This window comes from Ostrea edulis, chromosome 7, assembly GCF_947568905.1.
Source record: "Ostrea edulis chromosome 7, xbOstEdul1.1, whole genome shotgun sequence".
Lineage (NCBI taxonomy): Eukaryota > Metazoa > Mollusca > Bivalvia > Ostreida > Ostreidae > Ostrea > Ostrea edulis.
The window spans coordinates 34,955,316-34,982,674 of record NC_079170.1 but is presented as its reverse complement, the minus strand read 5'-3'; the positions used below and the strand labels follow the sequence as shown (position 1 = coordinate 34,982,674).

Here is a 27,359-nt window from a genome sequence, read left to right as displayed (position 1 = left end):
TAAATAGAAATGTTTGCCAGGAAACTGGGCTATAAAACAAAACAGGACTTGGTCCTTCTTTCATTCCTCAATACATTCTACATTTCTATACTTTAATATGAAGCATGCCAATCAGAACTTTGACTCTACAGAACACACCTGTTGCAGTTTACATACCTGTGTACTGCATCATTTAATGTACTCACCTGAATTGCTGTTTTTTCTCTGTACCTGTCCAAGATTTCACTATACCATTACTTCCATATTCATCCTACATACAAAACCAAGAAATCATTGCAAAAAAGATAATCAACTCCAGGCCTTCTTAAACATGACAAAACTGTGCACATAAAATGGAAATTTGTTATTCTTCAAATTCAAAGAATGATATTCTGAAAAACGCTCTTCAGATTACAGGCTGTCAATAAGTGAAGTTTTCACCATACCGAGAGGAAAATCAAATTACAGGCTGTCAATGAGTAAAGTTTTCACCGTACCGAGAGGAAAATCAAATTACAGGCTGTCAATGAGTAAAGTTTTCACCGTACCGAGAGGAAAATCAAATTACAGGCTGTCAATGAGTAAAGTTTTCACCGTACCGAGAGGAAAATCAAATTACAGGCTGTCAATGAGTAAAGTTTTCACCGTACCGAGAGGAAAATCAGTTCACAGTTTCCATTACATTTCGTCTCAAACTGGAATTCCACGGTACCCACAGTGATATCTTTGTTGGGACTTTCTTGACCACGGAAACCGTCTACTTTTAGAATCAGGACGAGGTAGGAATTTCTGTTACGGCCAAACTGTGTGTGGATATGATCCCCCGCCAACACCCAGGAGGCGTTCGATGAACATTCCAAATCTGAAAAAAACCCACCAATTTCTATGTAGTAAAACACGACTGTAACAAACACGCTTTAATGACAAATTCACACTTATTGCAAAGCGATACTTCTTCCCCTGCAAGAGGAAAATAATGAAAATGTTATTGGATATAATGAAGTTTGGTTGTAATGAACTGTGTTTTGCGGGCCCAGAAGTTTTGCTATAACTGTGTTTTACTGTGTGTATACTGCATGCTTTAGAACGGAATAATGTTAACCATGTTGCGTTGTCCAAAACTTTGTACTCCAAAGATATATTTCACTGAATACATCATTGTGATACTCACACCGTTTTCTGTCAATATGTTGATATTTCAGAGACCCATACAAACTTCGTACACCTGACCCTGAGTCTTCCTTTCCCTACAAAACTCACCTCCGAATGTCAGACAATTTCCCGACATGTTGACTGGCATCTGGTTCCACCATTTGAACTCCAGGCCAATGTTCGGGGAAGTATTGGCTGAGCAGGTCTGACAGCTCTTAGCTCCATCCGAGTACATGTTATCGGGGCAGAACTCGCAGCCTTTGCCCTCCACAAAGTGCATTCCTGGGTTACAGGGCGGGCAATCTTCGAGGGGACTGGGCTTGGGAAGTTTCGCAGCACTGCTCAGGTCGGTACGACAAATCTGGGGCTCTAACCACTTGTATATCTTCCTCGTCTGCAACAAATTTTAAATCGTGCATATATAAGAACACGTACAAGAGATGTACCTATTCTTTTGGAAAGACTTTTAGAACAACCATTAAACATGACATATCAAATGGCTTCCAAATATATCATTACAAATATCCTGTGGTTTCTTTAATTTTCACGGGCCTCAACTTTCATTTCCAAAATTCAGTTTCACTGATAATATTGTGGAAAGCTCCTCGACGTTTTTCCTCTGTGAGCTTCACTGATCACTTGTTCCTTATGCACAAAACAATGAAAACTGGTGTACAAAGAAAAATTATGAAGCCACAGTAATATCTGCTATAACTTAGAATTTGAATATATAAAACTGTCTTAATGTATCACCTTCTTCTTGACACAGGGTGCTTGTTCTTCGTAATAGTCCTTGGTGGTACAAGCTGGTCTCTTCAAGCAGGAGCTGGCTCCCCTCTCTGAGATTTAATACACAACATCAACAGTTTTCAACAAGTAAAGAAAGTTTGAGTTGAAGTAGACAGCACTATGTTATAGAGTAATTGATTTCATTTCTAGAGAGATCAATTCTAAAACAAATTTCTAGGTAAACCAAGGAATTGTCCAATTTGTTGAAAATAAATATTTTCGATTTTATTTTCATAGCACTAATTGAAAGAAAGAGTACTTGTAAACTTATGTCTGAATCAGCAGAAAAAAATCTCCATGTCCCATTTAGAGACAACACATCCATACAAAAATACTATATGTTCTGAATATTGTCTAAAATGTGATATTTAATTTCGGGACTATGTTTAAGCAGCACTCCTCAGTGAAAAATTAACAGTAATCTATCATTCTTGTGGTACATGTACTCAGTCCAGTCCCCTTACCTGAATACTCTGACTTCAGATCACAGCCTGTACAGGTAGCCTGGCCCTTTAACGAATATGAGTTTCTACCACAGGTGGAGCAGTAGGCCGCCCCCTCGCTGCTGTGCGTTCCGTTCTTACATTTAGAACACTCTGATGTAAAAGCAACCCCTGGAAAATGAATCTAAATTTAATTAAGGAATTTCATAGATGAGTACACTGTACATGTTTATATCAATCTTCTTCAGGGACCCCAAATCTATCTAACACTGCATCTGAGTGAATCATATTACCGAACATATACATTAACTCAATGGTATTTTCTGAACAAGCTAATTCAAATATATCCAGGAGGAAAAAGTTACTTTTCAGTTTGATATCAATCAAAAGGTGGAAAAGCACAAGTTCTAGGAGGTCAAAGTTTTGTCATCGACTGACTTTATTGACCAACCAGATTTAATGCTTTCAAATATTTGTGGAAGCGGAGGTCAAGAAAATCACAGTGCAGTTGAGCATGAGGAATGATTAACACATACATACAGTATATGCACACACAAAATATACACTTTCAAGTTACCCTGAAGTTCATTACATTATCTGTAGATAATGCATTTACTACCTAATCTCTCCATTTTTTTTACTACTGTCTCAGTAAGAAAGATAACTCTGGTAATTACCGTCTATTTCCATTTTTCTGATGAGGATTGGTTTACTTCGTTCGCTCTCTGACGATGACTCAGATAACAGGGAAACTGTCTTCCATATAAGGACGTTCGGCCCGGATGTTAGGTGCACCTGTCAAACAGTATTTGAGAATTCCACATTGTATATTCACATACAGTGCCCTCTCAATATATTGCCCCCTCCCTCTGTTGTAATGCCATCCCCGCTTATTGTCTGAAAATCCTAAAGGACAGATTTTCCCCCATATTAACACCCTTGTTATAATGCAAACCCCACATAATGGCATAAGCCACTGATTTTCACAAACAAATGGTTCAATTTCATAGCATTTACCCTCCATAATAATGAAAATTGCCGAACACCCATCGGTAATCATACCTGTAATTCAAGAGTGGTGCAGTGAAGTGTGATGGGATATTAAGATTAATTACGAATAATTGCTGAATTAAACTCAAGATTATCTAAATGTTTATACAGAATGTATCCCAAATAAATTACGTAACTATATTTCTTTTGACTGCTCACTGAATTGCCAATAATGGTGAATTAGTTATATTGCAACCCCTGATTTATTACCCAAATTGGTCTTGAACAAAAGTTGGCAATATATCAAGCAAAAACTGTATATTATCTGTAAAGTGTGACACATAAAAGTCAATGTTGCGAGGCAATCGCAACACGCAAATTGATGAAAAGAAATCGTTATGTACGGCACACGTTAAAGTCACACACACAAACCATTAGCAGTAGAAATTTGTAGTTAATAGCAATGCAAAGCAAACGAAAGATATTTACATCAACAATGAATTTATTGTAGAAATGAGAGGTGTACACCGAAATCTATGTGATATGCTAAATAGAAGAGAGGCCAGTTATAATCATTAAACAATGACAGTTGCTGTGCATATCTATATCACAAAACCTGATACATAATACAGGTCACAGGGTTTTTTTCATGCTGGAGCATTCTGAATTAGGTTTTTCCAGAGCTATAATAAGAAGCTTGGAGGTGACTTTCACTTTCACTCACATAACTTGCAAGAGGTTAATTGGAATGGCTGGTAGTGAATATTCACAAGTATGTCAGATAAATATCTTGCATCAAAAAACAAGGCACTTGGTAAACTTTCAAATATAAGAGTCAATGCAAAATTGGATACTTGATATTTGAATAGAAAGCTGTGGTCTGTTGACATTCTTTACCTCTAATCTAACATCTCTCAGTGAAGGTGTTGCCCTACAGAACACACACTTAGAGAGCAAATACTGTCAACTTTAAACAACAAAAATTACTGCTCAAACTTTATCAAGAAGTTTCTTATTATGACTGAATTTATAAAAAGTATACATTAAACTTTACATCTACTTAGTAAGAACATATGCAATAAAATCTTTACAAATCAGTTGCTAGTTAATTATTTTTAATCTTGTTCAAGCCTAAACAAAGTGCATGTATAACCTTGCAATAAAGACTAGACATTTTCTAATCATTCAGCTCTAAATTATTTAGTGCATGTACTTAGAGTGGTGCATATATGTACACAACAAAATATAGACATTCTGGAATCTGGGAATTTACCATTTGCAACCCTGGGTCCTGGGAATTGACCAACTATCATATCTAAGAAATAGACCAATTGCCATTCTGGGATCTAAGAATTAACCAATTGCCACTCATGAGCTTTGGGAATTGACCAATTGCCACCTAAGGATCTGAAAATAGATCAATTGCCATTTTGGGGCTTGAGAATAGACCAATAGCCAATTTGGGGATTTGGGAATAGACCAATATTGCCACTCATGAGCTTTGGGAATTGACCAATTGCCACCTCAAGATCTGAGAATTGACCAATTGCCACTTTGGTATTTGAGAATAAACCAATTACCACTTTGGGAATTTGGGAATATACTAATTGCCACTCTGAGTTTTGAAGATTGACCAATTGCCACCCCAAGATCTGAGATTTGATCATTTGCCACTTTGGGATTTGAGAATAGACCACTTGCCACTTTGAGATTGGGAATTGACCATTTGCCAATTTGGGATCTGTTTTGTATTTTACCTTGACAGAGGACCACTTTCCTTCTCCGGTATCTTCAGGAAACTGTGACCCTGCACGACTACCATAAGACTGACACTGGCTGTTTTGTACCTTGAGAAAGGAAATATCTAAAGACATTGAAAATGTATAACACACAGAGCTAGACAGACTGAAAATAATTCTCATTTCCAAGTGTATGTATACATAAATGTAATAATTCTCATTTCCAAGTGTATGTATACATAAATGTAATAATTCTCATTTCCAAGTGTATGTATACATAAATGTAATAATTCTCATTTCCAAGTGTATGTATACATAAATGTAATAATTCTCATTTCCAAGTGTATGTATACATAAATGTAATAATTCTCATTTCCAAGTGCATGTATACATAAATGTAATAATTCTCATTTCCAAGTGTATGTATACATAAATGCAATGTCGTCAATCAAAATTTTCTTTAAGAATTTCAAGAAAGGCTTAGTGCGCTAATCTTCTTTTGTTGGCAAAGCACAACCATCCCGTATTAGTTAATTTTGTTAATGAGGTCTCATCATATTTTTTGGTAATACCTGGGGTACAATATAATGAGACATGATATCTGAACTGCTGGGAAACTCATACTTACAATAAAATGAAACATGGAATCTGAACTGCTGGGAAACTGATATTCGAACTCGATGTGTCCAGCTTTGACCAGGGTGACAGAATAGGTCAGAGAAGAGGAGCAGTCTACAGCCAGAGAACTGATGTAGTTCCCCCGAGGGGTCCAAATTGACCTAGATACAGACAAGTCAGTAGATCTCTATTTCATGTTTACAGATGTCTGTGAGGCTTTGATTTAATGAAAGAGAATTTCATCAATATGACACACATATAAGATTCACAATACTGCCTCATGAAGCTAATGATAAATAAATATGTTATACACTGCTTTTATTTCTATGGGTTTTTCATTAAAAACAAGATGTGTTTGTGAGACAAAAATGCCCCCAATAATGGCCAAGGTCGAAAGGACAAATATCTTGGTACCAGTAGGAAGATCTTGTCAGAAGAAATGCTCATGTGCAATATGAAAGCTCTAATATTTACCATTTAGAAGTTATGACCAATGTCAATTTTTTACAAGTAGGTCAAACTCCAAGGTCAAGGTCAAAGGGTCAAACATTTTGTACCCATGGAAAGGTATTGTCACAAGAAATACTCATGTGAAATATCAAAACTCTAGCACTTACCAGAGTTGTGGAAAACATTTTTAGATAGCCAGTCATTCGGACTGACAAGAAGGCAACATAAGCCAGTCCGAAATAATTGAAGCCAGTCCGAAATCTAAAGTCACAAAATTAAAAAACAAAACAAAAAGTACACAATATTTATTTCCTTTATTAAACATCGATATACTTCATAATTACATTTACTCAGTTTCCATTTCTATGCTTGTGAAATCTCCACAGCTCCTCGGTTAAGAACAGAATTTTCATGATCTCTTATAGAAGAGTACCTGTATTTTAATGAGGCGACGATAAAATTTTGTAAGCGGTTATTTGGTACGCAGCCGGCAGTCTGTCAATGCAAATATGGTATGCCTCGATCTTGTTTACCAGTAAGGAAAAAAGTATTATGCAATCGCATTTTAGTTTTACAAGATAATTGCATTGAAAAATGCGCCGATGCTTGCAGGAAACAAAACAAAAACAAAAAACCAGGCCGGTCATTTGGACCGACATTAATGGCTTTTATACCGGTTGCAAGCATTTTTAATCGGTTTTGCCGGCATGACCGGCAGTTTTCCACAACTCTGACTTACTGTTCAAAAGCTTCAGACAGAATTTATACAGAATGACAGACAGGACAAAAAAAATATGTCCATCGATCTTCGATCTCGGGGCATAAAACTATTGTTTACTGAATTCATTGCCTTGCATTAAATAAATGCATAAATTGCAGAAAACATAGTGATTCCCACAGCAGCTTCAAAAGGGCAGGGAAAATTAGTACCTCAGACAGGGGCAGAAGGGAACCCTTGCTTGGTTCGGGGTATTAAACATCACATCCTCACAAGTCAAGGTTTTGTGATTTGGAATTGTATTTGTTCATGAAAATGCTCAATGCACTCTTCAAAAATTGTACAATTATAAAACAAAGTAACAATGAATGAAATAATTCTTTTTAATCTGTTGCCAAGGAAACAAAGTCCGGTGGGTAGTAATTTTATATGGTTTCTTAAATGTTTATGGTCCAAATATTATGTTTAAAGTGAAATTTTTCTGACGTAGACCTTGTAAAGCTGCTCAATATGCATTTTTTGTTGCCATGGCAACCAATTTAAATTTTATTAAAGATATAAAAAGTAATATTTTTTGTGTTTTGAAATAAAATTTTCTACCAACTAGTATACTCTTATAGATAATACTCTTTCTAAGAATTCTACCAGGTTTTTACCCCATAAGTTTGCCTCGATTAGTTTTTATAACACTAATATTCCCATTTGTACAAAGATCTCGTAAATGTAAAACATCACAAAATTAAGCCCATCTGGTCAAAAAACAACACGGGCGATTTTTTTAAAAAGTCAATTTTCAAAAGATGAATTCCTACTGAATATACTGATATGCAACGTGACTTTGTTTGCTACATGTCAAAATGTCGCAAACCTTTAAGTTATTTGTTACTCATAAATGAAAATATTTTAACTCCTGTTTTTGTTAACTGTTGATCGAATACATGCAATTCCCCATCACTTATAATTTTCGTACGGAAGATCAACACTGAAAAACGTCATTTGAAAGTTTAATTGAAGCTGTGCGATGTTTCAGGAATTTCTGTGCCTTGTTTTGAAATATTGCACAGAGTCAATTGACACCGGAATCATGGTTAATTGATACGGATTAAGTTATATTTTACCCGTATATATTAAAAATTTATTTTGATACGGTAAAATAGTCTTGTCACACGATCTCTGCGAAATTGAGTTGTCTCTCTTGTTTATCTGATTTACATATTGCTAATTATAGATATTATACCTAACAACTTTTGATGCATCAGAAGAATTTTAATAATCTTCTAGATATTATTAAGAATGTTATTTCCATAGATGAATACTTCGTGTTCGTGTTTTAAAAATGAATTTCCAAGTATATTTGTGTGCAACATGGCCGATGAATAACATAAATTGATAATAAAACTGACATCTCTCTTGTGATAAAAGCAGTGAAGGAATGGTGTGCCACGAAATGACATGGGTTTCAAATGGCTTTTCTCAAACTGCTCATAATAACCCCTTCATACTTCTTGGGGTACACAAGAGCGCGTGCCAATCTGCGCATCTAGCTAGCTAGGTTCACTTCAGTCGTGTACCGATTATAAGTGGTTCACGTAAAAGCAAAACGGTAAATGCATATATATAGTGATGAAAAGAAAACCTTTTTTTTTTTTTCAAATTGAAAAACTTGTCACAATATCGTACCGAACAAATTTCGCGAGATTGAAGTAGTATAAACTTTTTTTGAAAATGATACCTTACTTAGACAGTTTCTACGGATGTTTACCGTTATCACGTGCTTCCAATTATCGGATTAGACACCAGTGATCAATTACAATCTGTTTAATTTACCTGGTCAAATACTGCATGATTATGATCTAAAACGAACTTCACAAAACAGACGTTTGTAATTGGGGTACAAATAGGGGAAATTTTGTGTTGTCTTCAATGGCTAAAGGGCGGCAATTTTTTGTTTCAAATTTGGGAAAGGGCAGAGGGGCGGCAGCAAAAGGCGGCAGGGCGGGGCGCCCCTCTGAAACTGTTTAAGGGAATCCCTAAAACGTGTAATTTATGGATTATCAAACTATAAAATACATGACTAAATGGGATCAATAAATCCAGAAGAAAAGTTGAAATTTCCTTACGAACTGCAATTGGCATTTTCATTGTCGTTCTTGAAAAAGGACTGGAAGCTTTCTGTGGAGACTTTAAATCCTGGGGGAAGCTTATCCCACTCTTCGAATCGTTCCCCACCCCCCAGAGAATATGTCCCTGCCACACAAGGTTTACAGCTTTCCGTCTCCATGTCCAGATACTGCCCTGGCTTACAGGTGAAATCTACAGCAATCAGAAAATCAACAAGAGTTATGTAACATACATTTCATTGACCAATATAAAAGTTTTCTGCATTCTATACCAATGCACTTGCTCACATTCTCCTCTCTGAACTCTTTAGCTTTTCTTGTTTCACTATTTGTCTCTCTCTGTTTCTTTCTCGTACTCTTTCTGTCTCTCATTCCAACTTACCACAGTTTTTCCCCCTTGTAGGAGGTTTGGGATTTGTAATGTTACATTTCCCTGGCTCTTTGGGGACTTCCACTTTCCACCTCCCTCCATTCTGATCACAGGTTGTGTATTCATATGTAAGGTCCTCCTAATAATGAGAAGTAATACTTTCTGAATGGATAGTAAACAAAATGGACATGTCCAATTACAATTAAATAAACCAGCCAATCACAATCAAATAAATCAACCAATCACAATCAAATAATCCAACCAATCACAATCAAATAAATCTGCCAATCAAATAAACCAGTCAATCACAATAAAATAAACAAGCTTATCACATCATATAAACCAACTTATCACAATCATATAAACCAGCTCATCACAATCACATAAACCAGCCAATCACAATCATATAAACCAGCTCATCACAATCATATAAACCAGCCAATCACTATCATAAACCAGCCAATCACAATCATATAAACCATCCTATCAAAATCAAATCTAAGCGAGCCAATCACAATCAAATAAACCTGCTCATCACAATCATATAAACCAGCCAATCACTATCATAAACCAGCCAATCACAATCATATAAACCATCCTATCAAAATCAAATCTAAGCGAGCCAATCACAATCAAATAAACCTGCCACAGGTTTTTTTTTAAGGTCTTGATTTCAAGGGCCAGGGCCTTTCCAACTGGGAAAAATAGCAATATTTGCTTGAAATTGGGAGAGATGTTTTGTACAGAGAAGTAGGGAGAAAACCAATCCAGCATGCATTAAGATATAATTGGACTCCTTCTGACATTCAATTTGGTCAAAGCTCACCTCATTTAAATAAGCAGAAGCCAAAAAATTAGGTTTACTTATCAATTGTAAACTAGAAATTGTAATCTTTGGGCCTGTGAAGGAGATTTATAAACAATAAGGCTAACCTGCTTTGATATGTTTTCATTGTTTTGGAATTTCAAAGCAAAAATTTGGGGAATTTAAATACCTGCTTTTTACCATTGGGAATGGGGCCTTATTCTGGCCCCCTACAGATCCTAAAACCAGGGAATCACAATCATCAGCCAATGACAAATACAATTCTAACAGTCACGAGGACTCTAAACATCTGGCTTCATACCCATACACTGAGAATGTATACCACTCAAAAATACATACATGTATATATTACACTTAAATTGTTAAAATGAACAATTTACACAAATAATCCAATGATATTTTGCATCATATTAAAATCTTATCATATCATGAATTTTATGAACTTGTAAATACCAAGGTGAGAATTTTACCAAGTTTAGTCTCAGTTAAAATCAGATTTGAATCATTTTTAAAAATCACATGGTAAAATGACAGCCACATAACAAGCAGACACTCCCTGTCTGCTAACCTGATTATCCATATATCACCCACACCAGCATAGTGTAAAAATAATAACCATTTAATGCCTCAATAATTGAGCATAATCATCTGACATTATGATCATGATGATGGTACAGATTTCCACACTGGACATGAATTGCATGACTGCAGAGTAGTCTAAAACCTGCAAGATCACATTGTCATTCTAAAGTTCAGCACTCTGCCCGGCAGTCACTTGATATCCTGGGGTGCAGCTTTATATAAGGTACATAATTAGGAGTTATATCACGGATTTCAACTGCATTGTTAACGTAATGTGTTGGACTGGTCATACTGAGAATTTTAAAGGGAAATTTTTAAAAAACCATCTGTCCCACTAACTGAACCCTTTCATTTTAAACACTATGCACTCTAACTTTCAACCGTACAAGGATTATCAATAAATGTCACGGGTAATTAACAGTACAGGGATAATTAACAGTACAGGGGTAATTAACAATACAGGGGTAATTAACAGTACAGGAGTAATTAACATTATCACGCCTCAGACAAAATTGTTGAAATCCAATTGGTCAGATCTTGGTCACATGACGCCGTGAAAAAAACCGTATCATGTGAGTAAAATCTGTATTGGGCGAGTAATTTTATTTATCGTCGGGTTCGACTTGCAGCCGTGTCAAAAGGAAAGACATTTGACTAAGTTGTATGATATAGACCCCCACATATACAGTTAGAGGTCTTCGACGTGATAAATTCGTTACACAGTTAGTTAGTGACAGGTCACTAACTAACTGTGTAACTAATAGTACAAGGATAATTAACAATACAGGGGTAATTAACAGTACAGGGGTAATTAACAGTACAGAGATAATTAACAGTACAGGGATAATTAACAGTACAGGGGTAATTAACAGTACAGGGATATTTAACAATACAGGGATAATTAACAATACAGGGATAATTAACAATACAGGGATAATTAACAGTACAGGAATAATTAACAGTAGTGGGATAATTAACAATACAGGGATAATTAACAATACAGGGGTAATTAACAGTTCAGGGATAATTAACAGTACAGGGATAATTAACAGTACAGAGATAATTAACAGTACAGGAATAATTAACAGTACAGGGATAATTAACAATACAGGGATAATTAACAGTAGTGGTATAATTAACAGTACATAGGTAATTAACAGTACAGGGATAATTAACAGTACAGGGATAATTAACAATACAGGGGTAATTAACAGTACAGGGATAATTAACAATACAGGGATAATTAACAATACAGGGATAATTAACAATACAGGGGTAATTAACAGTACAGAGATAATTAACAATACAGGGGTAATTAACAGTACAGGGGTAATTAACAGTACAGGGGTAATTAACAGTACAGAGATAATTAACAATACAGGGGTAATTAACAGTCGTGGTATAATTAACAGTACAGGGGTAATTAACAGTACAGAGATAATTAACAATACAGGGGTAATTAACAGTAGTGGTATAATTAACAATACAGGGATAATTAACAATACAGGGGTAATTAACAGTACAGGGATAATTAACAATACAGGGATAATTAACAATACAGGGGTAATTAACAGTACAGGGGTAATTAACAGTTCAGGGATAATTAACAGTACAGGGGTAATTAACAGTACAGAGATAATTAACAGTACAGGGATAATTAACAATACAGGGATAATTAACAGTACAGGGATAATTAACAGTACATAGATAATTAACAATACAGGGATAATTAACAGTAGTGGGATAATTAACAATACAGGGATAATTAACAGTAGTGGTATAATTAACAGTAGTGGGATGATTAACAGTTCAGGGATAATTAACAGTAGTGGGATAATTAACAGTACAGGGATAATTAACAGTACAGAGATAATTAACAGTACAGGGATAATTAACAGTAGTGGTATAATTAACAGTAGTGGGATGATTAACAGTTCAGGGATAATTAACAGTAGTGGGATAATTAACAGTACAGGGATAATTAACAATACAGGGATAATTAACAGTATAGGGATAATTAACAGTACAGAGATAATTAACAGTATAGGGGTAATTAACAGTACTGAGGTTGTTAAAACAGGTAGTGACAGTTCCATCGCCAAACGCTCAGCATCAGATGTGAATCTTACAGGTCCTCAGAGATTACTTTAAAAACGGATGTTCCGTGTCACAGTAGGCATGGCATGCTAAAGAACCCTCACTGCTCAATAGCCCTAGTGCCGAGCATAGGCCTAAATTAAAAACCCTTCACCTTATTGGTGACGTCTCCATATGAGTGAAAAATTCTCGAGAGGGACGTTGAACAAGATACAATCAAACAACCACAGACAAGAGCCAAGTATTGTAACACCCCAATTTATTACATCACAATTAATACATGCACAAAATTTATGTTTATAAGTCTCAGCAACTACAGCCCCACTTATAGGAGGGAGCACATGTATGTAAAGGCAAAAAAGGAATGTCAATCAATGTGTATACAGATATACAGAGAGCAAGGTATGGAAATAAATTGATTTAAGTCTCAGGGAGGTAGGGGGTGGGGGTTACAACCCCATCGGCAACAATGAACAACCTTTAGTCAGCAATACACACCATAAATTTCAGTTTAAAAGTGGTGATGCTTAGGAATATTAATGTGTGTAAGAGATAGGGGGAGGGGGGTTGAAACAAATTATGTGGGTGTTTTGGGGGGAAAAACTACAAGGCAAAAATTCTGTGTTACTTGCATGACTGAATTTAAGGAAATCTATCTAATTACAGGCTCTCTGCATTTGATTGGTACTTTATCATGATTTCAATCTTGTATCAGATATAAGCAATCTAAAGATCTCTGTAAACCGGATCAAACGTCCCATTGATACCTGTACAATAAGTCATGAGGAGAAACTATTAAGCATGTTCACATTTAAGCTACACAGCTGCTACAAAGGGTCCAACATTAATATTCATCTCCTTCACTATTCCCTCACTTACTTTGCAAGGTTACTGCCTCAAATATTGCGAGCATATTTTCAATAAAAACTTTTCCCTGCGTTATCTCTGTATATTTTACTGTGTTGTTATTATGCAGTCATTGTATGTGCTGTTCCTACAGGTCAATGTCCAATATTGATTTCTTTGTATGAATTTTTCATCTGCATTTCATTAAACACATGGTAAGAGTCCTGAGCAGAAAATTGAGGATATGTTTTGTGTGATCTCCCCCCAGTAGTGTGAAGATTAAAATAATTTACAACTTAATAATAACACATACATATCCTCAGGCTGATTATAGCCAGCCCCTACTACAAGTTACTGAATTAGTATGGGCTGAAATAGTAGGGGCTGAAAAAGTAGGGAGTGAAATAGTAGGAGTGAAATAGTAGGGGCTGAAATAGTAGAACTACCTTTAACCAGACTGATATATATCCTAGCTATAATTCTTATTAAATTATAGCTTTATTCAGTATAACATTGACCATTTTAAATTCTAAAATCTGAAATCGAAACATTTTAATCATTTTTCATCTTAATAAAGAGATTCTGTGTTTCAATCCCTATTGTCTTTGTTTATAAAACTAACAATCACATGAGCATCAATTCATACAATTACCCTCATCATCATGTGATACACGTTTTTCTTCTCTTTTTTTTTTTTTTGCACACATCTGTCACAGACTCCGTATTAATATTTAATATTATTCATTCACCACAAAAATCTTTGTTATCATCAAATTCAGTTTTAAATCAAGAAATCCACCAATCTAATTAAAATTAGATCTTCCATCCACTCCCCAGTTTTTGATACGTCGCGTGGAGCGACGTATCGAAAACTGGGGAGCGGATGGAAGATCTAATTTTAATTAGATTGGAAATCCACAAGAAGCAATTAAGAGTTCAATATTCACATTTATATGTATGAAATTGATAATATGTACTTTACCCTGGTACCAGAGTTGACATGAATTTCCAATATCATTAAATTGCACCACGAAATGAAAACGAACAAACTTCACTCTTATAATGCTGATAACATTTCTCAAGTTTCAGTGTAGTCTATTCTTGGCATAAATTTAAAACTACACTGTTATGTAAATCTGACATACAATTGTAATGTGCAATAATACTTAATTCTGCTGGATTCAAATCTTAGTGGATTTGGCTGTGAAACAAGAGCGTTCGTTTATGATTGTGCTATATATTGAAAAATTTTATTCAGCCATATACCAAACAAATAACAAGTACTAAAGCTAAATCATGATTATATGCCAAACATCAATTATAGTTCAGCCAATTTTTGCCCAACATTAGATATATAAACTAATTACACATACAGTAAGTCCCATCATTAATAGTGCAGCCTTTATAGGTACACTTCATCAACCATTGAGGATTTACAAATACAACCTCATGTCCTCATCCCAATTTGATTATCTCATTAGGAAGGGGCATAACTTTCCACTAATTAAAACAAATAAATTATTTACAAACATGGATGCCATCTGATGTAAATTTTATATATATGCTAACCTAGCATTGATGTAAACAAGTTAAATGAGGTGTGTATCTATTGTGTGCACAAACCCGGTGAAAATATCAGATCTATAAACACTAAAAAGTTATGCGTCAAAGAAATTTTTTGGTTGTTATCATATATCAATTTGATCATGCTTGCCTATGGCTATAACTCATAAATGGTAAACAATTTAATATCCAAACTTTGGGTTTCCAGTAACAATGTAGAAGTGATCAATGCACTTGTTTATTTTGAGGATCTTACAGAGAAGATTAATTAATGATCCCCAGCTGTTGTCTCCCACCAGCAGGTAGTGATCTTTTACACACATATAATACATGGACACCCATTGTATGGGTAACACTATAAACAGCCTGCTAGTATCAATATCATCTGACATTTTACACCCTCTGGGTTTTTACCTCCACTCAGTTGTATAAATGAACAGACCCACACATAAGGGTACACAATATGATATTACATTAAACACAGTGTACCTGTAACAAAGTAAAACTGCAAGACTTAATCTATCACAATATATGATAGGGGGTAACAACGTGATCTAGCACATAGCTAGAGAATATAATCCCTGTCTGTTTAATACCTAGTATAGCATTGCAAATGGATTTCACTTTCAAAAACAAAAAAAACCCGAGTCTCACAAATGATCCCACATATTTATTACCCAAGGGTTTTCGGTCCACCCTACTTTATAATGGGGAGCAAAGTGGACTGAAAACCCTTGGCTACTAGTGACAATGACGCAAGACAGGCTGATTAACAATAAGCTATAGTGCTGGGCATCTGAATTGATTGATTTCAGAAGAAAAAATAAATCGGACTGCATTATACAAACTGTACTGGACAAGTTGCAGTTAATCTAGCATCAGGACAGGTTTTTTTTTTTATCATGGACATTATTAAACACTGTGATACACATGCAATACAGAGAGAATTTCACTGGTCATCTGACACCTTTAACACACACTGAAAGCCAAAGAGCTTTACAGTCAGACTTCTAATCTGGAATGTGCAGCGATTAGCATTCATTTAACTGCATTCTGTGACTCAATAACCCTAAGCAGTGTCACACACAGTATTGCCATACAGACAAATTCAGTTATTGCATGATATTATTAGAGAGCAACAGCAGTCAGCATACGAGGATTTCATCTGTTTATAGCACACAGACTGAGACAACCAGAGTTTAAACTTTCACTGAAATTTAGGTTAAGTTTTTTTTAAATTTGCAGAATCAACATATATTTATATCTTTTTAGGTTACTTGTGTCACTCAGGTGACCTACAATGTATTGCTATATTATCTGTTTTTGTTCCTTGTCGTCTGTCGTATCTAACCTTCTGAAATGGCCAAACCAATTTCAACCAATTTTGGTATAATATCTATGAGTGAAGGGGAATTCTTTTTTTTTTTTTTATGAATTTCATGGACCATGTCCTCCTGGGGACAGACTGTGACCAAAACCATCAAAATCAATGAAATCTTCAAAAATCTTCCTCATTACTCCTGGATATCAAGCAGTCAAACTATTAGCATGATTGAAATAAACAATGAGTCCTTTATCAAAACTGTGAAATTAATTACCCATGGGTTCAGGGTTCAAACATGCTCTAGGGTGTGGCTAAGTTGGTCATATATATATATATATTACAAATTTCATAATATCTTAGAAAATCTTCTTTATTTCTGGACATCAAGCTATTGGACTGTTGGCATGATTATAATGAGCATAAGTCCTATACCAAAATGTGAAATTCATGACCCCTGGGTGTCACAGTCCATGTCCTTGTGTATTTTCAAAAATGAAACTTATTTCAGGGTTGTCACTAGAAATTATTGAAAACGAATCCCAGACTCGTGGTTTATAAGCAGCTTGAGTCCTATGAAAATTTGATGAGTCCCATGCATATTTAATGAGTCTTTTTTATATAAGAGAATTAAAATGGAATCAGTACAAAACATATCAATTTTAAGATTTATTTTTAATCATTCACGACTTGGCCTCAGACGACTAATTGTTCACGCCAACAGAATTACTTCCCTGAATCTCCTATCATCACAACAAACCTATTCAATATTAAACAGCATTTTAATCAAATTATCATAAAATTGTGATAAAATAGATGTGTGCTAGTTTTGTTTGCTGACAATCTGTAAAACCTACCAAAGTTTACAATCTACGCGCACGCAACTTGCGATTCCAATAAAAATGGCTACCAGAAGACAAACATTCATATTTAACTATAGATCCCGATTTGTAAAACATAAATAAATAGATAAGAAATAAAAATAAATAACTGCCAGTGGCAAAATGTTCCTCATTTTCAGTGTTTGAAATTGATTTAAAACTTGGTAAATAGACCACGTGTCTTGTCTGTGCCAATACAAGATGACATAGACCTCATCGAATTGGCATATAGACCGCAACATTGAAAAAAAAAAATAACACAAATTTAAAACATTTTCATTCACTTCTAATGTACTTAGAAAGCATATTTTCTTTCCATTTCCACATGATCCTCCTTTCCTCATAATGTTCATCAGATGTTGACTGACCATGCAAGGCCCTTTGGGATAACTCCATTGCTTCAAATCTAGGAAACTGACATAGACAATTTGGTCTATCTCAATTACAGTTGGCATAGACCAGTGCCATTTGACATCTATGTAGACTCGGTCTATGGTTAATTTCAAACACTGCACTTTGCATCTTATCTAATTATCTTTTTAGCATGTTTAGTATGACATTCTAATTCACACCTAATTGACTGACGCTAAACACACAAGTCGGATTGGGACACTGTGAACTCGGTGGTATTATCTCGGTTCAATAGAGCGTAATGTTTTACCTACATTTTTTCCTACTATGAGTTTTAATAATACACAATATCAGGGCAGCCTTCTAAGTAAAATCATGATTTTTACTCGGAGTCTGAGATGCATCCACGGGACTCACCATATCAGACAAACTTGCTTCCCAAATGAATTTTTTGCGTCTAGGACGCAGATTCTTGCATTAGTGATAACCCTGTAATATTTCTTAGTCTATACTCTTGGACATCAAACATACTATCTGTATTATACCTATACAGCAATGAGCCCTCTTTGAAAAGTGTAATAATTCATTTGTCCATTTACAACTCAAATAGAAAATTGGCAAATCATTGTTACCTCACCTAGATAAAAGTTTCTGAAGAGTATAAATATGCACACTCGGGTGACCATTAAAGCCCAGGCAATGGGCCTCTTCACATTTCATGTTGTTTCTGTTTTAGTGAGCAAGTATTGTTTCATACGTAAACAATACTGCTTTCAGAATTTTTTTTTCGCAATGTGTTACCTGGTTGGCCTTATGATGTAACAAATGGACAATGAAAACAATGAAATGATACTATGGTAGGCCATATCGTCAGTATTAGATAGAATGTTCTATCGTTAAAATGATAATGTCCTACGGACCCGATTTAGTGAGGGCCTGTCCCGAGACACAGTTAGATTATTCTAACTACGTCAGTATCGGCGCGGCTAGACCTATTACCTTTTAAATATCAATTTATTCTTGCCAAATTGGAAGATCGTTGCTTTAATGCACTGTACTAGCATAGGATTATAACTAATAAAACATATTGATAAATCATACACACCTTGGAGCAAGTGGTCACTGTTTTGGTGGCTCCGATGTGGCCCGCATTGTAAATCACCACAACAACAATAAAAACCGGCAGCTTCATTCTCATGGAGACAAACTTATCCATCAAACAAACAAGTAAATGTAGCCCAAAAAGCAGTCTAACAATTCAAGAAATTCACCAATATGCTCTGTTTACTGAAACATGTTGTTCAGCACCTTTCTTTGGTCTGCTGGTACTGTAACCGGATGACGATTTCAAGCATGCGCAGAAAATATAAACAATGGCAAATTTATATAAAATATTAAGAAATAACATATGGTTATAAATCTAACCAAAATATTTAGTTCAACTTAATTCAAAGTCAATGATATTGACTTATAGGGCTTAATCATAATGTAATGAACTTAGTTCGAAACTGAGTCTCGTTCTCAAGTCTCGTTGAGAACGAGACTTGTGTATCCATGGTAGTTACATCAACGAGAGCGTGAACTTTCGCATACACACACTGTAGACGATAAAATGATGCAGTCCACAAGAGACCCATATCCCTTTCCAAAATTACAGAACGATGAAAATTTCTTTGGAACAAGCTATAGAGAGGTTAGTATTGAAAATACACATATTTTGAAAATGCATCAAGGTATATCAACTGATCAAGATGTATACAGACATGTCTGAGTGTACATGTAGAAGATGTAAAATTATTGACTTCGCAAGTCATGGATTTCCTTACATTAGTTTGACAAAGAAATGTAGAAAGGACTTTTAAAAGAAATACTTATCTCAATTTTGGGAGAAACCCGTAAACATTCAGTTTGATTTTCTGATTCCACATTCCATATTTATGAATTTGGATGGTAAAACCTCAAGGAAATTAGTGTTCAATTACGTTTAGTTAAAGCACCACTAATAAAAACTGTTTCTATTTTAACTCCCCAAAAATTGATGAGTGATATATTGGTATATAGACCCTGTGTAATAATAATAGTAGGGGGTCTATATACCATATATATGTACATGTACCACCCCCTCTGATACTTTTTTATAAAAAAAAAACAAAAAAAAAAACTAGAAGCATGCATATATACCATGAAACATCAAATAAATTTACTCATGTTCAGATTAAGTAAGTGAATTTCATTTTAGCGTAATCACACATGACATGTACACATGAATTTAAACCAAATATTAGACGACAAATAATTGAGTACATTTATCATTAACATCTTCCTTTTAGAATCCTTTATATGACTATAAAGCAAGAACAATTAATATGTTTAGATGTTTAGGTAGTAATCTAACAAAGTTCTTCAAATCATTAAATTGCACAAGTATACCTCGATCTATCTCTCATTATATTTTATGCTAATCTGAGTTCTCCGTCTTTTTCTATACAAAAAGAATTTATATTTTTGAATCATTGACTTGATATGAAACTATAAGAATCAATAAATGTGTAGAAATAATGAGTGTAAGTGTGATGTGATGAGACAGCACCATTATCTATTTGTCATTATACATATGCAATATTACTTTTGTCAAACAGCAAACTGCTTATGACAAACCAGTGCACCTTGCTCAGAGTGAAGACCCATGGAATAGACTAAATGGGACCTGCACGCTAGCATCCTCTAGGAGGGAAATCTACCACATGGACCCTCAAGCTCCTCGAGACAGCCTCGACTTTATATTGAAGTCTGAGTATGACCACCATGATAAATTTCTCAAGGCCAAAAATGAAACTCTCTACCAGCCAGAAACAGCTGGTGAAAGCCATGGGTAATCATCTCAATTTCTAATCAAATCATCAGTTTCCTTTAACGGATGATTTTTTATTATTTATGAATGAATATTATACATAAACTCACAACTTTCAAGAAAATTACCAAGTGCTAGTGGACTGCTGTTATAGTTGTTGATAACAAAAATAGCATTTTAATTTTAAAAAAGAACTATTGTATGACTGTCAGTGTGGTAGCATAAAATATATGGCCTTCCAATGGCCCAATCTGAGGATCAAACTTGGAACCTCTGGCACAACAGTCCAGCGTTCTACTTCTAATCGACCTAGCCATTATAGACATCTTTCATCTGCTCAGGTAATATTATGTTGCTACATACAGTAGCGACATTGCCAGAGCAGATTAAAGATTTGATTTTAATTATATGCCCAATGGCCAGGACGATTAGAAGTAGAACGCTGGACTGTTGTGCCAGAGGTTCCAAGTTCAATCCTCAGTAGAGACATATGTACTATTACTGAAACAGTCTTTCTTACTCTTTAGTAATTGTCTTTGCTTAATACATGATCTAGAGTAATTAATCAATTACATGATCAATTAGTAATTAATTAATTACATGATCTATAGTAATTACTAATTACATGATCTATAATGAATTAAAAAGTGGGTATATTTTATTCTTTACATATCATCATATCATATGCTTTCATAATTTTCATTTTCAGGCGAGTTCTAAAAAATCGAGAGGTTGAAGTTATTGTGCCAAAGCCCTATCTGAATCATCCTCTATCAGTTATAGAGCAGAAAAAGAAAGACAGCATCCACTCCATTGAAAATGCTATCGGTATGTATGTTTCATAGCAAACTATTCATGTTGACAGTCATTCAGAAAACTTTTAAAGGAAGGGGTTGGGGTAGTATTTGGTATGTGTGTTTCATAGCATTACACTACTCAAGATTATATGTGTCAACAGTCATTCTGAAAACTTTTAAAGGAAGGGGGAGGGAGTAGGGTCTAAAGATTGTGACATTTCCACCACAGGCACCTGAAGTGTGGATAGCTTGTATAGATCTATATGTAATATATAAAGCCCCCCACCCCTTCTACAATGAAATTATTTTTATACAGAACCAATAATCTATCCAAAATATGTTATTTTCCCCACCAATCACCATCATAAGTCGATCGTTCTGAATAGACTCATCAGTTTCTACCTTCTATAATCTTCTGACATGACCACTTGTGAGATACTAATATATATACATATATTAGTATCTCACATTAGTGGTCATCTCAAAAGCTTACAGAAAGTAGAAACTCAAAAAGATATTTTGGATGAATTTTTGGTTCTTTATATAAAAATAATATCGGGGGTGGGGGGGGGGTGTACATATATCTACAAGTTATCCACACTTCAAGTGCCTGTGATTTCCACCAATAATAGCGATACTGTTGTTGCACTAAATAAGGAAGGGGAGATGTCTTATACAAGACTGACTCTTCATAGCAAACTATTCTCTAGATTAAATGTCAACAGTGGTGAATCCAGAAAAAAAAATTAAAGGAAGGGATTAGGGCCTAATTCGAGATTGTGACTTTTCCTTATGCTGTACCAGTGTACCAAGTTTGGTGTAAATCAAGCAAATGATTCTTAAAATATAGGAGACAATATATTACTATGTCCAGTTTAACCCTTGATCTTTGTCAGTGTTGAATCCAGGAAAAAAGTTAAAGGAAGGGGGTTAGGGCCTAATTCAAGATCATGACTTTAGCTCCAGTATGAATATAGGGGTAGACTATTGTGCATGTAATATTGTTTTCATAGCAAACTATTCGAGAATAAATGTCAACAGTCATCCAGAAAACTTTTATAAGGAAGGGGTAGGGTCTAATGACTGTGGCTTTTCCATCAGTAAGAGAGGTACATGTAGTTGCACAAAATAAGTTACCTTCTTTTTAACACTGCAACATCCACATTCTATCTCTGCCACCGAGTGTATAGTTAAAGGTGTCTAATTTGTCAGATTGTGAATTTGTGTATAGGGATTAGTTATAGCTGCAATAATGCAGCCCTCTCCGATTTTTTTTGGGGGGGGGGGGGGATAGGGCTAAATTATTGCAGCTAGGATTAGCATATGAACTTATTGTCTAATCCATCATCATTGCTGGTGTACCATTAAATGACACTGGCTACAAACAAACTTTTATTTCATTGCTGGTGTACCATTAAATGACACTGGCTACAAACAAACTTTTATTTCATTGCTGGTGTACCATTAAATGACACTGGCTACAAACAAACTTTATTTCAAAATGGAAAGTAAATTTACATTTTTATAAGTGAAATGATTTACAATATATTGTGTGGTTATACTGTATGGAATGTAATTTATTCCCATGATTCTCAATATTACATCTAAAACAGTTGGGGGAAATTTATAGGGAGTCATATTAGGTAGGGGTAATCTTATATTTCAACTTTTGAACATTAAAATCCCATATTCTTAAGGAATTCTATATTTTTACTTATCACAACCAAACTAATTATAAGCTAAAAAATACTTATCAATCCATCCATCCATTTTTTGTTTGTATTAAGAGTCCTTGATATCAAGAACTAAAAATAAACCAAATAAAAATAAATAACAACTCGGGGTTTTTTCTTTGATAGACATACACGTTACTTGATATTGAGTGTGCGAGTATCTTGTGCTGTTTAGCATAATTTATTTGGTCGGTGGGACTTTAGTCCTCTTTGAACAGTCATTTAGACAGAGTTATGCCCCTTTACAGTTTGCACATCTTTTAACTGGTTACAACTTTTATAATTTACTTTAGAATTGGAATAAATAATGTTATTTTTTATGTAGGCTATAAGCTTGTAAAATGAGTTTTGATTGGTTAACAAGCTGCGTGTAAATTTCTGTATACCCTGCTGAAGCCAAGAGTAAATAACATGATGTCACAATGCATTGTCTCGCATGCAAAGACAAAAGTCATAGAGTATATATTGTGATGTCACGTTATTTACCAAGTTTATAAAACGCATAAAATATTTGACATCAATAATCATTAAACAGGGTGGATACACGGATTTTGGAAAAGAGGTTCTACCATTGATTTGGGTTTACAAAGGAGGAGGGATTCCACTCTCAAGATGCCTTATTTTTAACTTTTTGAAGCAAACTTTTCTAACAAAAGGGGGGTTCCAAACTCCGAAACTCCTCCTCTGGATCCAACACTGTTAGTTCATTCCATGTAATATCATTTGGAATAAATCGATCCAGGTCCGATCAAGGGTGTACAGGGATTTACCTCGGGTGTATAACATACTCGGGGATATAGAATGCAACCCAGGATAAATCCCCGCCCACTCTTGATCAGACTCGAGTAACTCTAATATTTCCTTGCCTAATTACTTATTTTACAGGGGGTATATAGAATACAACCCTGGATAAATTCCCGGCCACTCTTGATCAGACTCGAGTAACTCTAATATTTCCTTGCCTAATTACTTATTTTACAGGGGGTATACAACCCAGGGTAAATTCCCGCCCACTCTTGATCGGACCTGGATAACTCTAATAATGCCTTGCCTAATTTCTTATTTTACAGAGGGTCACCATACACAAACTACAAACAGAGGTTACTCTAGGAAACCTGATGGCGGCTTCTTCTCCTCTTAGACTTTCCGTCGTGAAATCTAAATATTTCTAAATACAAATGTACAAAATCACAAAAACACACACACATTATTGTGAAATAAATTATTGAACCTGTTCAATAAGAGGTTGTGGACAGTGGTTATGCTGAGAATTGGACAGTACCAAGCTATTTTTCTTAAGTCAAAAGGTTAATCAATCACAAACAAAAAACAGCATAGCGTAAAATGCTGATAACATGAATATTTCCTTAAAGAATTATATACATTTGGATTTTAAACATTTTTCATAAGTTTGTAGTTTGAGTCAGAAAGAAAAACACAAAAAACAGTCGATCAACAGTAACCATTGGCTGTTAAATAAAACATGAGAAATTTGGACCAATGAAAAGAGGGTTCAAATTATAGAAACCTGGAAAACAAACCCATCACATACATGTATTATTAGAATTCTGTGTCTTTTCTTCCTGTCTTTTCTTTCTGTCACTTCTGTAATTTTCCTCTTCCCAAACAGAGAGTCCTCACGTGGAGGGTACTAATGGTGGATACTTCAGGAAACATGATGGGGGATTCTTCCGAAACTAATTAACGACTGCTGTACCGAATTCTTCCGAAACTAATTAACGACTGCTGTACCGAATTCTTCCGAAATTAATCAATGGCTGATGTACTGAATTCTTCCGAAACTACTAATCTGCTGTCGTACCAATTTCTTAATCTTATGACAGAATTCAGAAAATATTCCTCACTTTTAGAGATTCTTAAATGTTTATAATTAATTGAGTGATATATTCATTTTTAGGATTAGTTTGTTGTTTCATTATGAGAGGAGAATTGTGTTTGATATTTACAACAAAAAATATGTATTACAGAGGACTTATGTATTTGTAAATAATTAATAATCTAGATTAAAATTTTATACATACAAGAGCTGAATTAAATGATCACTCATTTAGCTTTGTTTATCACCTTGTCTTTAAATATGTTTATTATACTATGTTGCTGAATTGTATGCGTTCATATAATTTTTGTCTAATAAAGCATTACTGTGATGAAATAATGCATTCATCTGTTTTTAATATGTGTTTTACTTGATATTTTAGCAAATCCATTCACCTTTCAGGTTGATATTTGCAGAATCTGTTTTGATATGAGGATTTTTATACGCCCGTCTTAAGACGGGACGTATTATGGTATGGCGTTCATGTCCGTCCGTCTGTCCGTCCGTCTGTTAGCTTTTTCGTGTCCGACCCGTAACTTAAATACTACAAGGCCTAGAATCATCAAACTTTGCCTGTAGATACATCTTGGGTAGAAGGTGTGTCGCACATTAAAACCAGGTCATTGTGACTTTTCATTAAGAAGATATCCGTCTGTCCGTCCGTTTGTTAGCTTTTTCGTGTCCGACCCGTAACTTAAATACTACAAGGCCTAGAATCATCAAACTTTGTCTGTAGATACATCTTGGGTAGAAGGTGTGTCGCACATTAAAACCAGGTCACTGTGACTTCTCATTAAGAAGATATGGCCATATATGGCAAAAACTTGTCCAGCTCATAACTTGAAAACTATTAGACCTAGAATCACCAAAATTGGTCAACTAATGCATCTTAGGTAGAAGGTGTGTCACATCCTACTTTAAGGTCACTGTGACATTTAATTAAGGTGATATAAAAAAAAAATGTTTTAATGGGTACAATCTATACTGTTAACAATATGTGACGGGCGTATCATGTGTCGTGGCGGTGCACTTTATTCATTTTAATGTGCCGAACCATGTAGGGAATTTATCATTTAGCAAACCTTATGTACTCTGAAAGTCAGCAAACCATGGAGTTATTTTCTAATATAACAGGAAGGGTAGGGGCCTCAGTGGCCGAGTGATTAGAGCATCACGCTCAAAATCACACCGCCTCTTACCTCTGTTGGCGCGGGTTCGAATCCCGCTCACGCCGGTAAGTGAGAAAGTTTCCCAGTTTACTTTCGGAAGGTCGGTGGTCTCTTCTCAGGTACATTGTATCTGGGTTCTCTCCTCCACCAATAAAAACTGGGCGCCACCAGATAACTGAAAAATTGTTGAGTGTGCCAGAAAACATCAAAAGAAACAAGAGGTACTGTGAGCAATGCTCACTAAGAATACCCCCCGCTTACCCCAATCTCCCAAAGGGTGTTGGTAATAGGTATAAACTACCTCTTTTCTGAGTGTAAAAAACAAATGGCATGACAAACCGAACCATATTGCTACTTCGATGTCCAGTGCGCGTGACCTTTGACCTTTTGACCCCAAAATCGATAGGGAACATCTTCATCCCATGGGTAGTCCATATGTATGATATGGTGACTGTAGGTGGAAAGGATAATGCTTTAGAGCCCGGAAACCATATTGCTACTTCGATGTCCAGTGTGCTTGACCTTTGACCTTTTGACCCCAAAATCAATAGGGAACATTTTCATCCCATGGGTAGTCCATATGTATGATATGGTGACTGTAGGTGGAAAGGATAACGCTTTAGAGCCCCGAAACCATATTGCTACTTCGATGTCCAGTGCGCATGACCTTTGAGCTTTTGACCCCAAAATCGATAGGGAACATCTTCATCCCATGGGTAGTCCATATGTATGATATGGTGACAGCAGGTGGAAAGGATAATGCTTTAGAGCCCGGAAACCATATTGCTACTTCGATGTCCAGTGCACTTGACCTTTGACCTTTTGACCCCAAAATCGATAGGGAACATCTTCATCCCATGGGTAGTCCATATGTATGATATGGTGACTGCAGGTGGAAAGGATAAGGCTTTAGAGCCCGGAAACCATATTGCTACTTCGATGTCCAGTGCGCATGACCTTTGACCTTTTGACCCCAAAATCGATAGGGAACATCTTCATCCCATGGGTAGTCCATATGTATGATATGGTGACTGTAGGTGGAAAGGATAAGGCTTTAGAGCCCGGAAACCATATTGCTACTTCGATGTCCAGTGCACCTTGACCTTTGACCTTTTGACCCCAAAATCGATAGGGAAC

At 35.4% G+C, this 27,359-nt stretch overlaps 2 protein-coding genes across 4 annotated transcripts in view; one reads left to right on the top strand and one right to left on the bottom strand.

Moving 5' to 3' along the window:
* The window catches only part of LOC125654842 (endosome/lysosome-associated apoptosis and autophagy regulator family member 2-like), a 34,434-nt gene extending 15,217 nt beyond the window's left edge, over positions 1–19,217 (bottom strand). The window contains exons 1-11 of one of the 2 annotated variants that reach the window (XM_048884940.2): positions 18,941–19,217; positions 9,381–9,507; positions 8,999–9,191; positions 5,721–5,871; positions 5,111–5,200; positions 3,041–3,158; positions 2,385–2,534; positions 1,885–1,970; positions 1,240–1,525; positions 630–841; positions 186–250 (exon numbers count right to left, since the gene is read on the bottom strand). In XM_048884940.2, the coding sequence (XP_048740897.2) occupies positions 186–250; positions 630–841; positions 1,240–1,525; positions 1,885–1,970; positions 2,385–2,534; positions 3,041–3,158; positions 5,111–5,200; positions 5,721–5,871; positions 8,999–9,191; positions 9,381–9,507; positions 18,941–19,051 (1,589 nt within the window). In that variant the 5' untranslated portion in view covers positions 19,052–19,217. Of the gene's footprint in view, positions 1–185; positions 251–629; positions 842–1,239; positions 1,526–1,884; positions 1,971–2,384; positions 2,535–3,040; positions 3,159–4,250; positions 4,285–5,110; positions 5,201–5,720; positions 5,872–8,998; positions 9,192–9,380; positions 9,508–18,940 lie in introns of those variants that run through there. The other variant, XM_048884941.2, reaches the window with a different exon arrangement.
* Positions 19,218–19,398: 181 nt separating this feature from the next.
* On the top strand, positions 19,399–25,389 carry LOC125654847 (protein CFAP276-like). Of its 2 annotated transcripts, none has more exons than XM_048884954.2 (4): positions 19,399–19,528; positions 20,475–20,707; positions 21,396–21,514; positions 24,847–25,389. In XM_048884954.2, the coding sequence occupies exons 1-4, from the start codon at positions 19,448–19,450 to the stop codon at positions 24,915–24,917; spliced, it is 504 nt and encodes a 167-aa protein (XP_048740911.1). In that variant the 5' UTR covers positions 19,399–19,447; the 3' UTR covers positions 24,918–25,389. The 2 variants fall into 2 exon arrangements, with proteins under 2 accessions (XP_048740911.1, XP_048740909.1); XM_048884952.2 differs by having other exon boundaries at positions 24,287–25,389.
* The last annotated feature ends 1,970 nt before the right edge of the window (positions 25,390–27,359 follow it).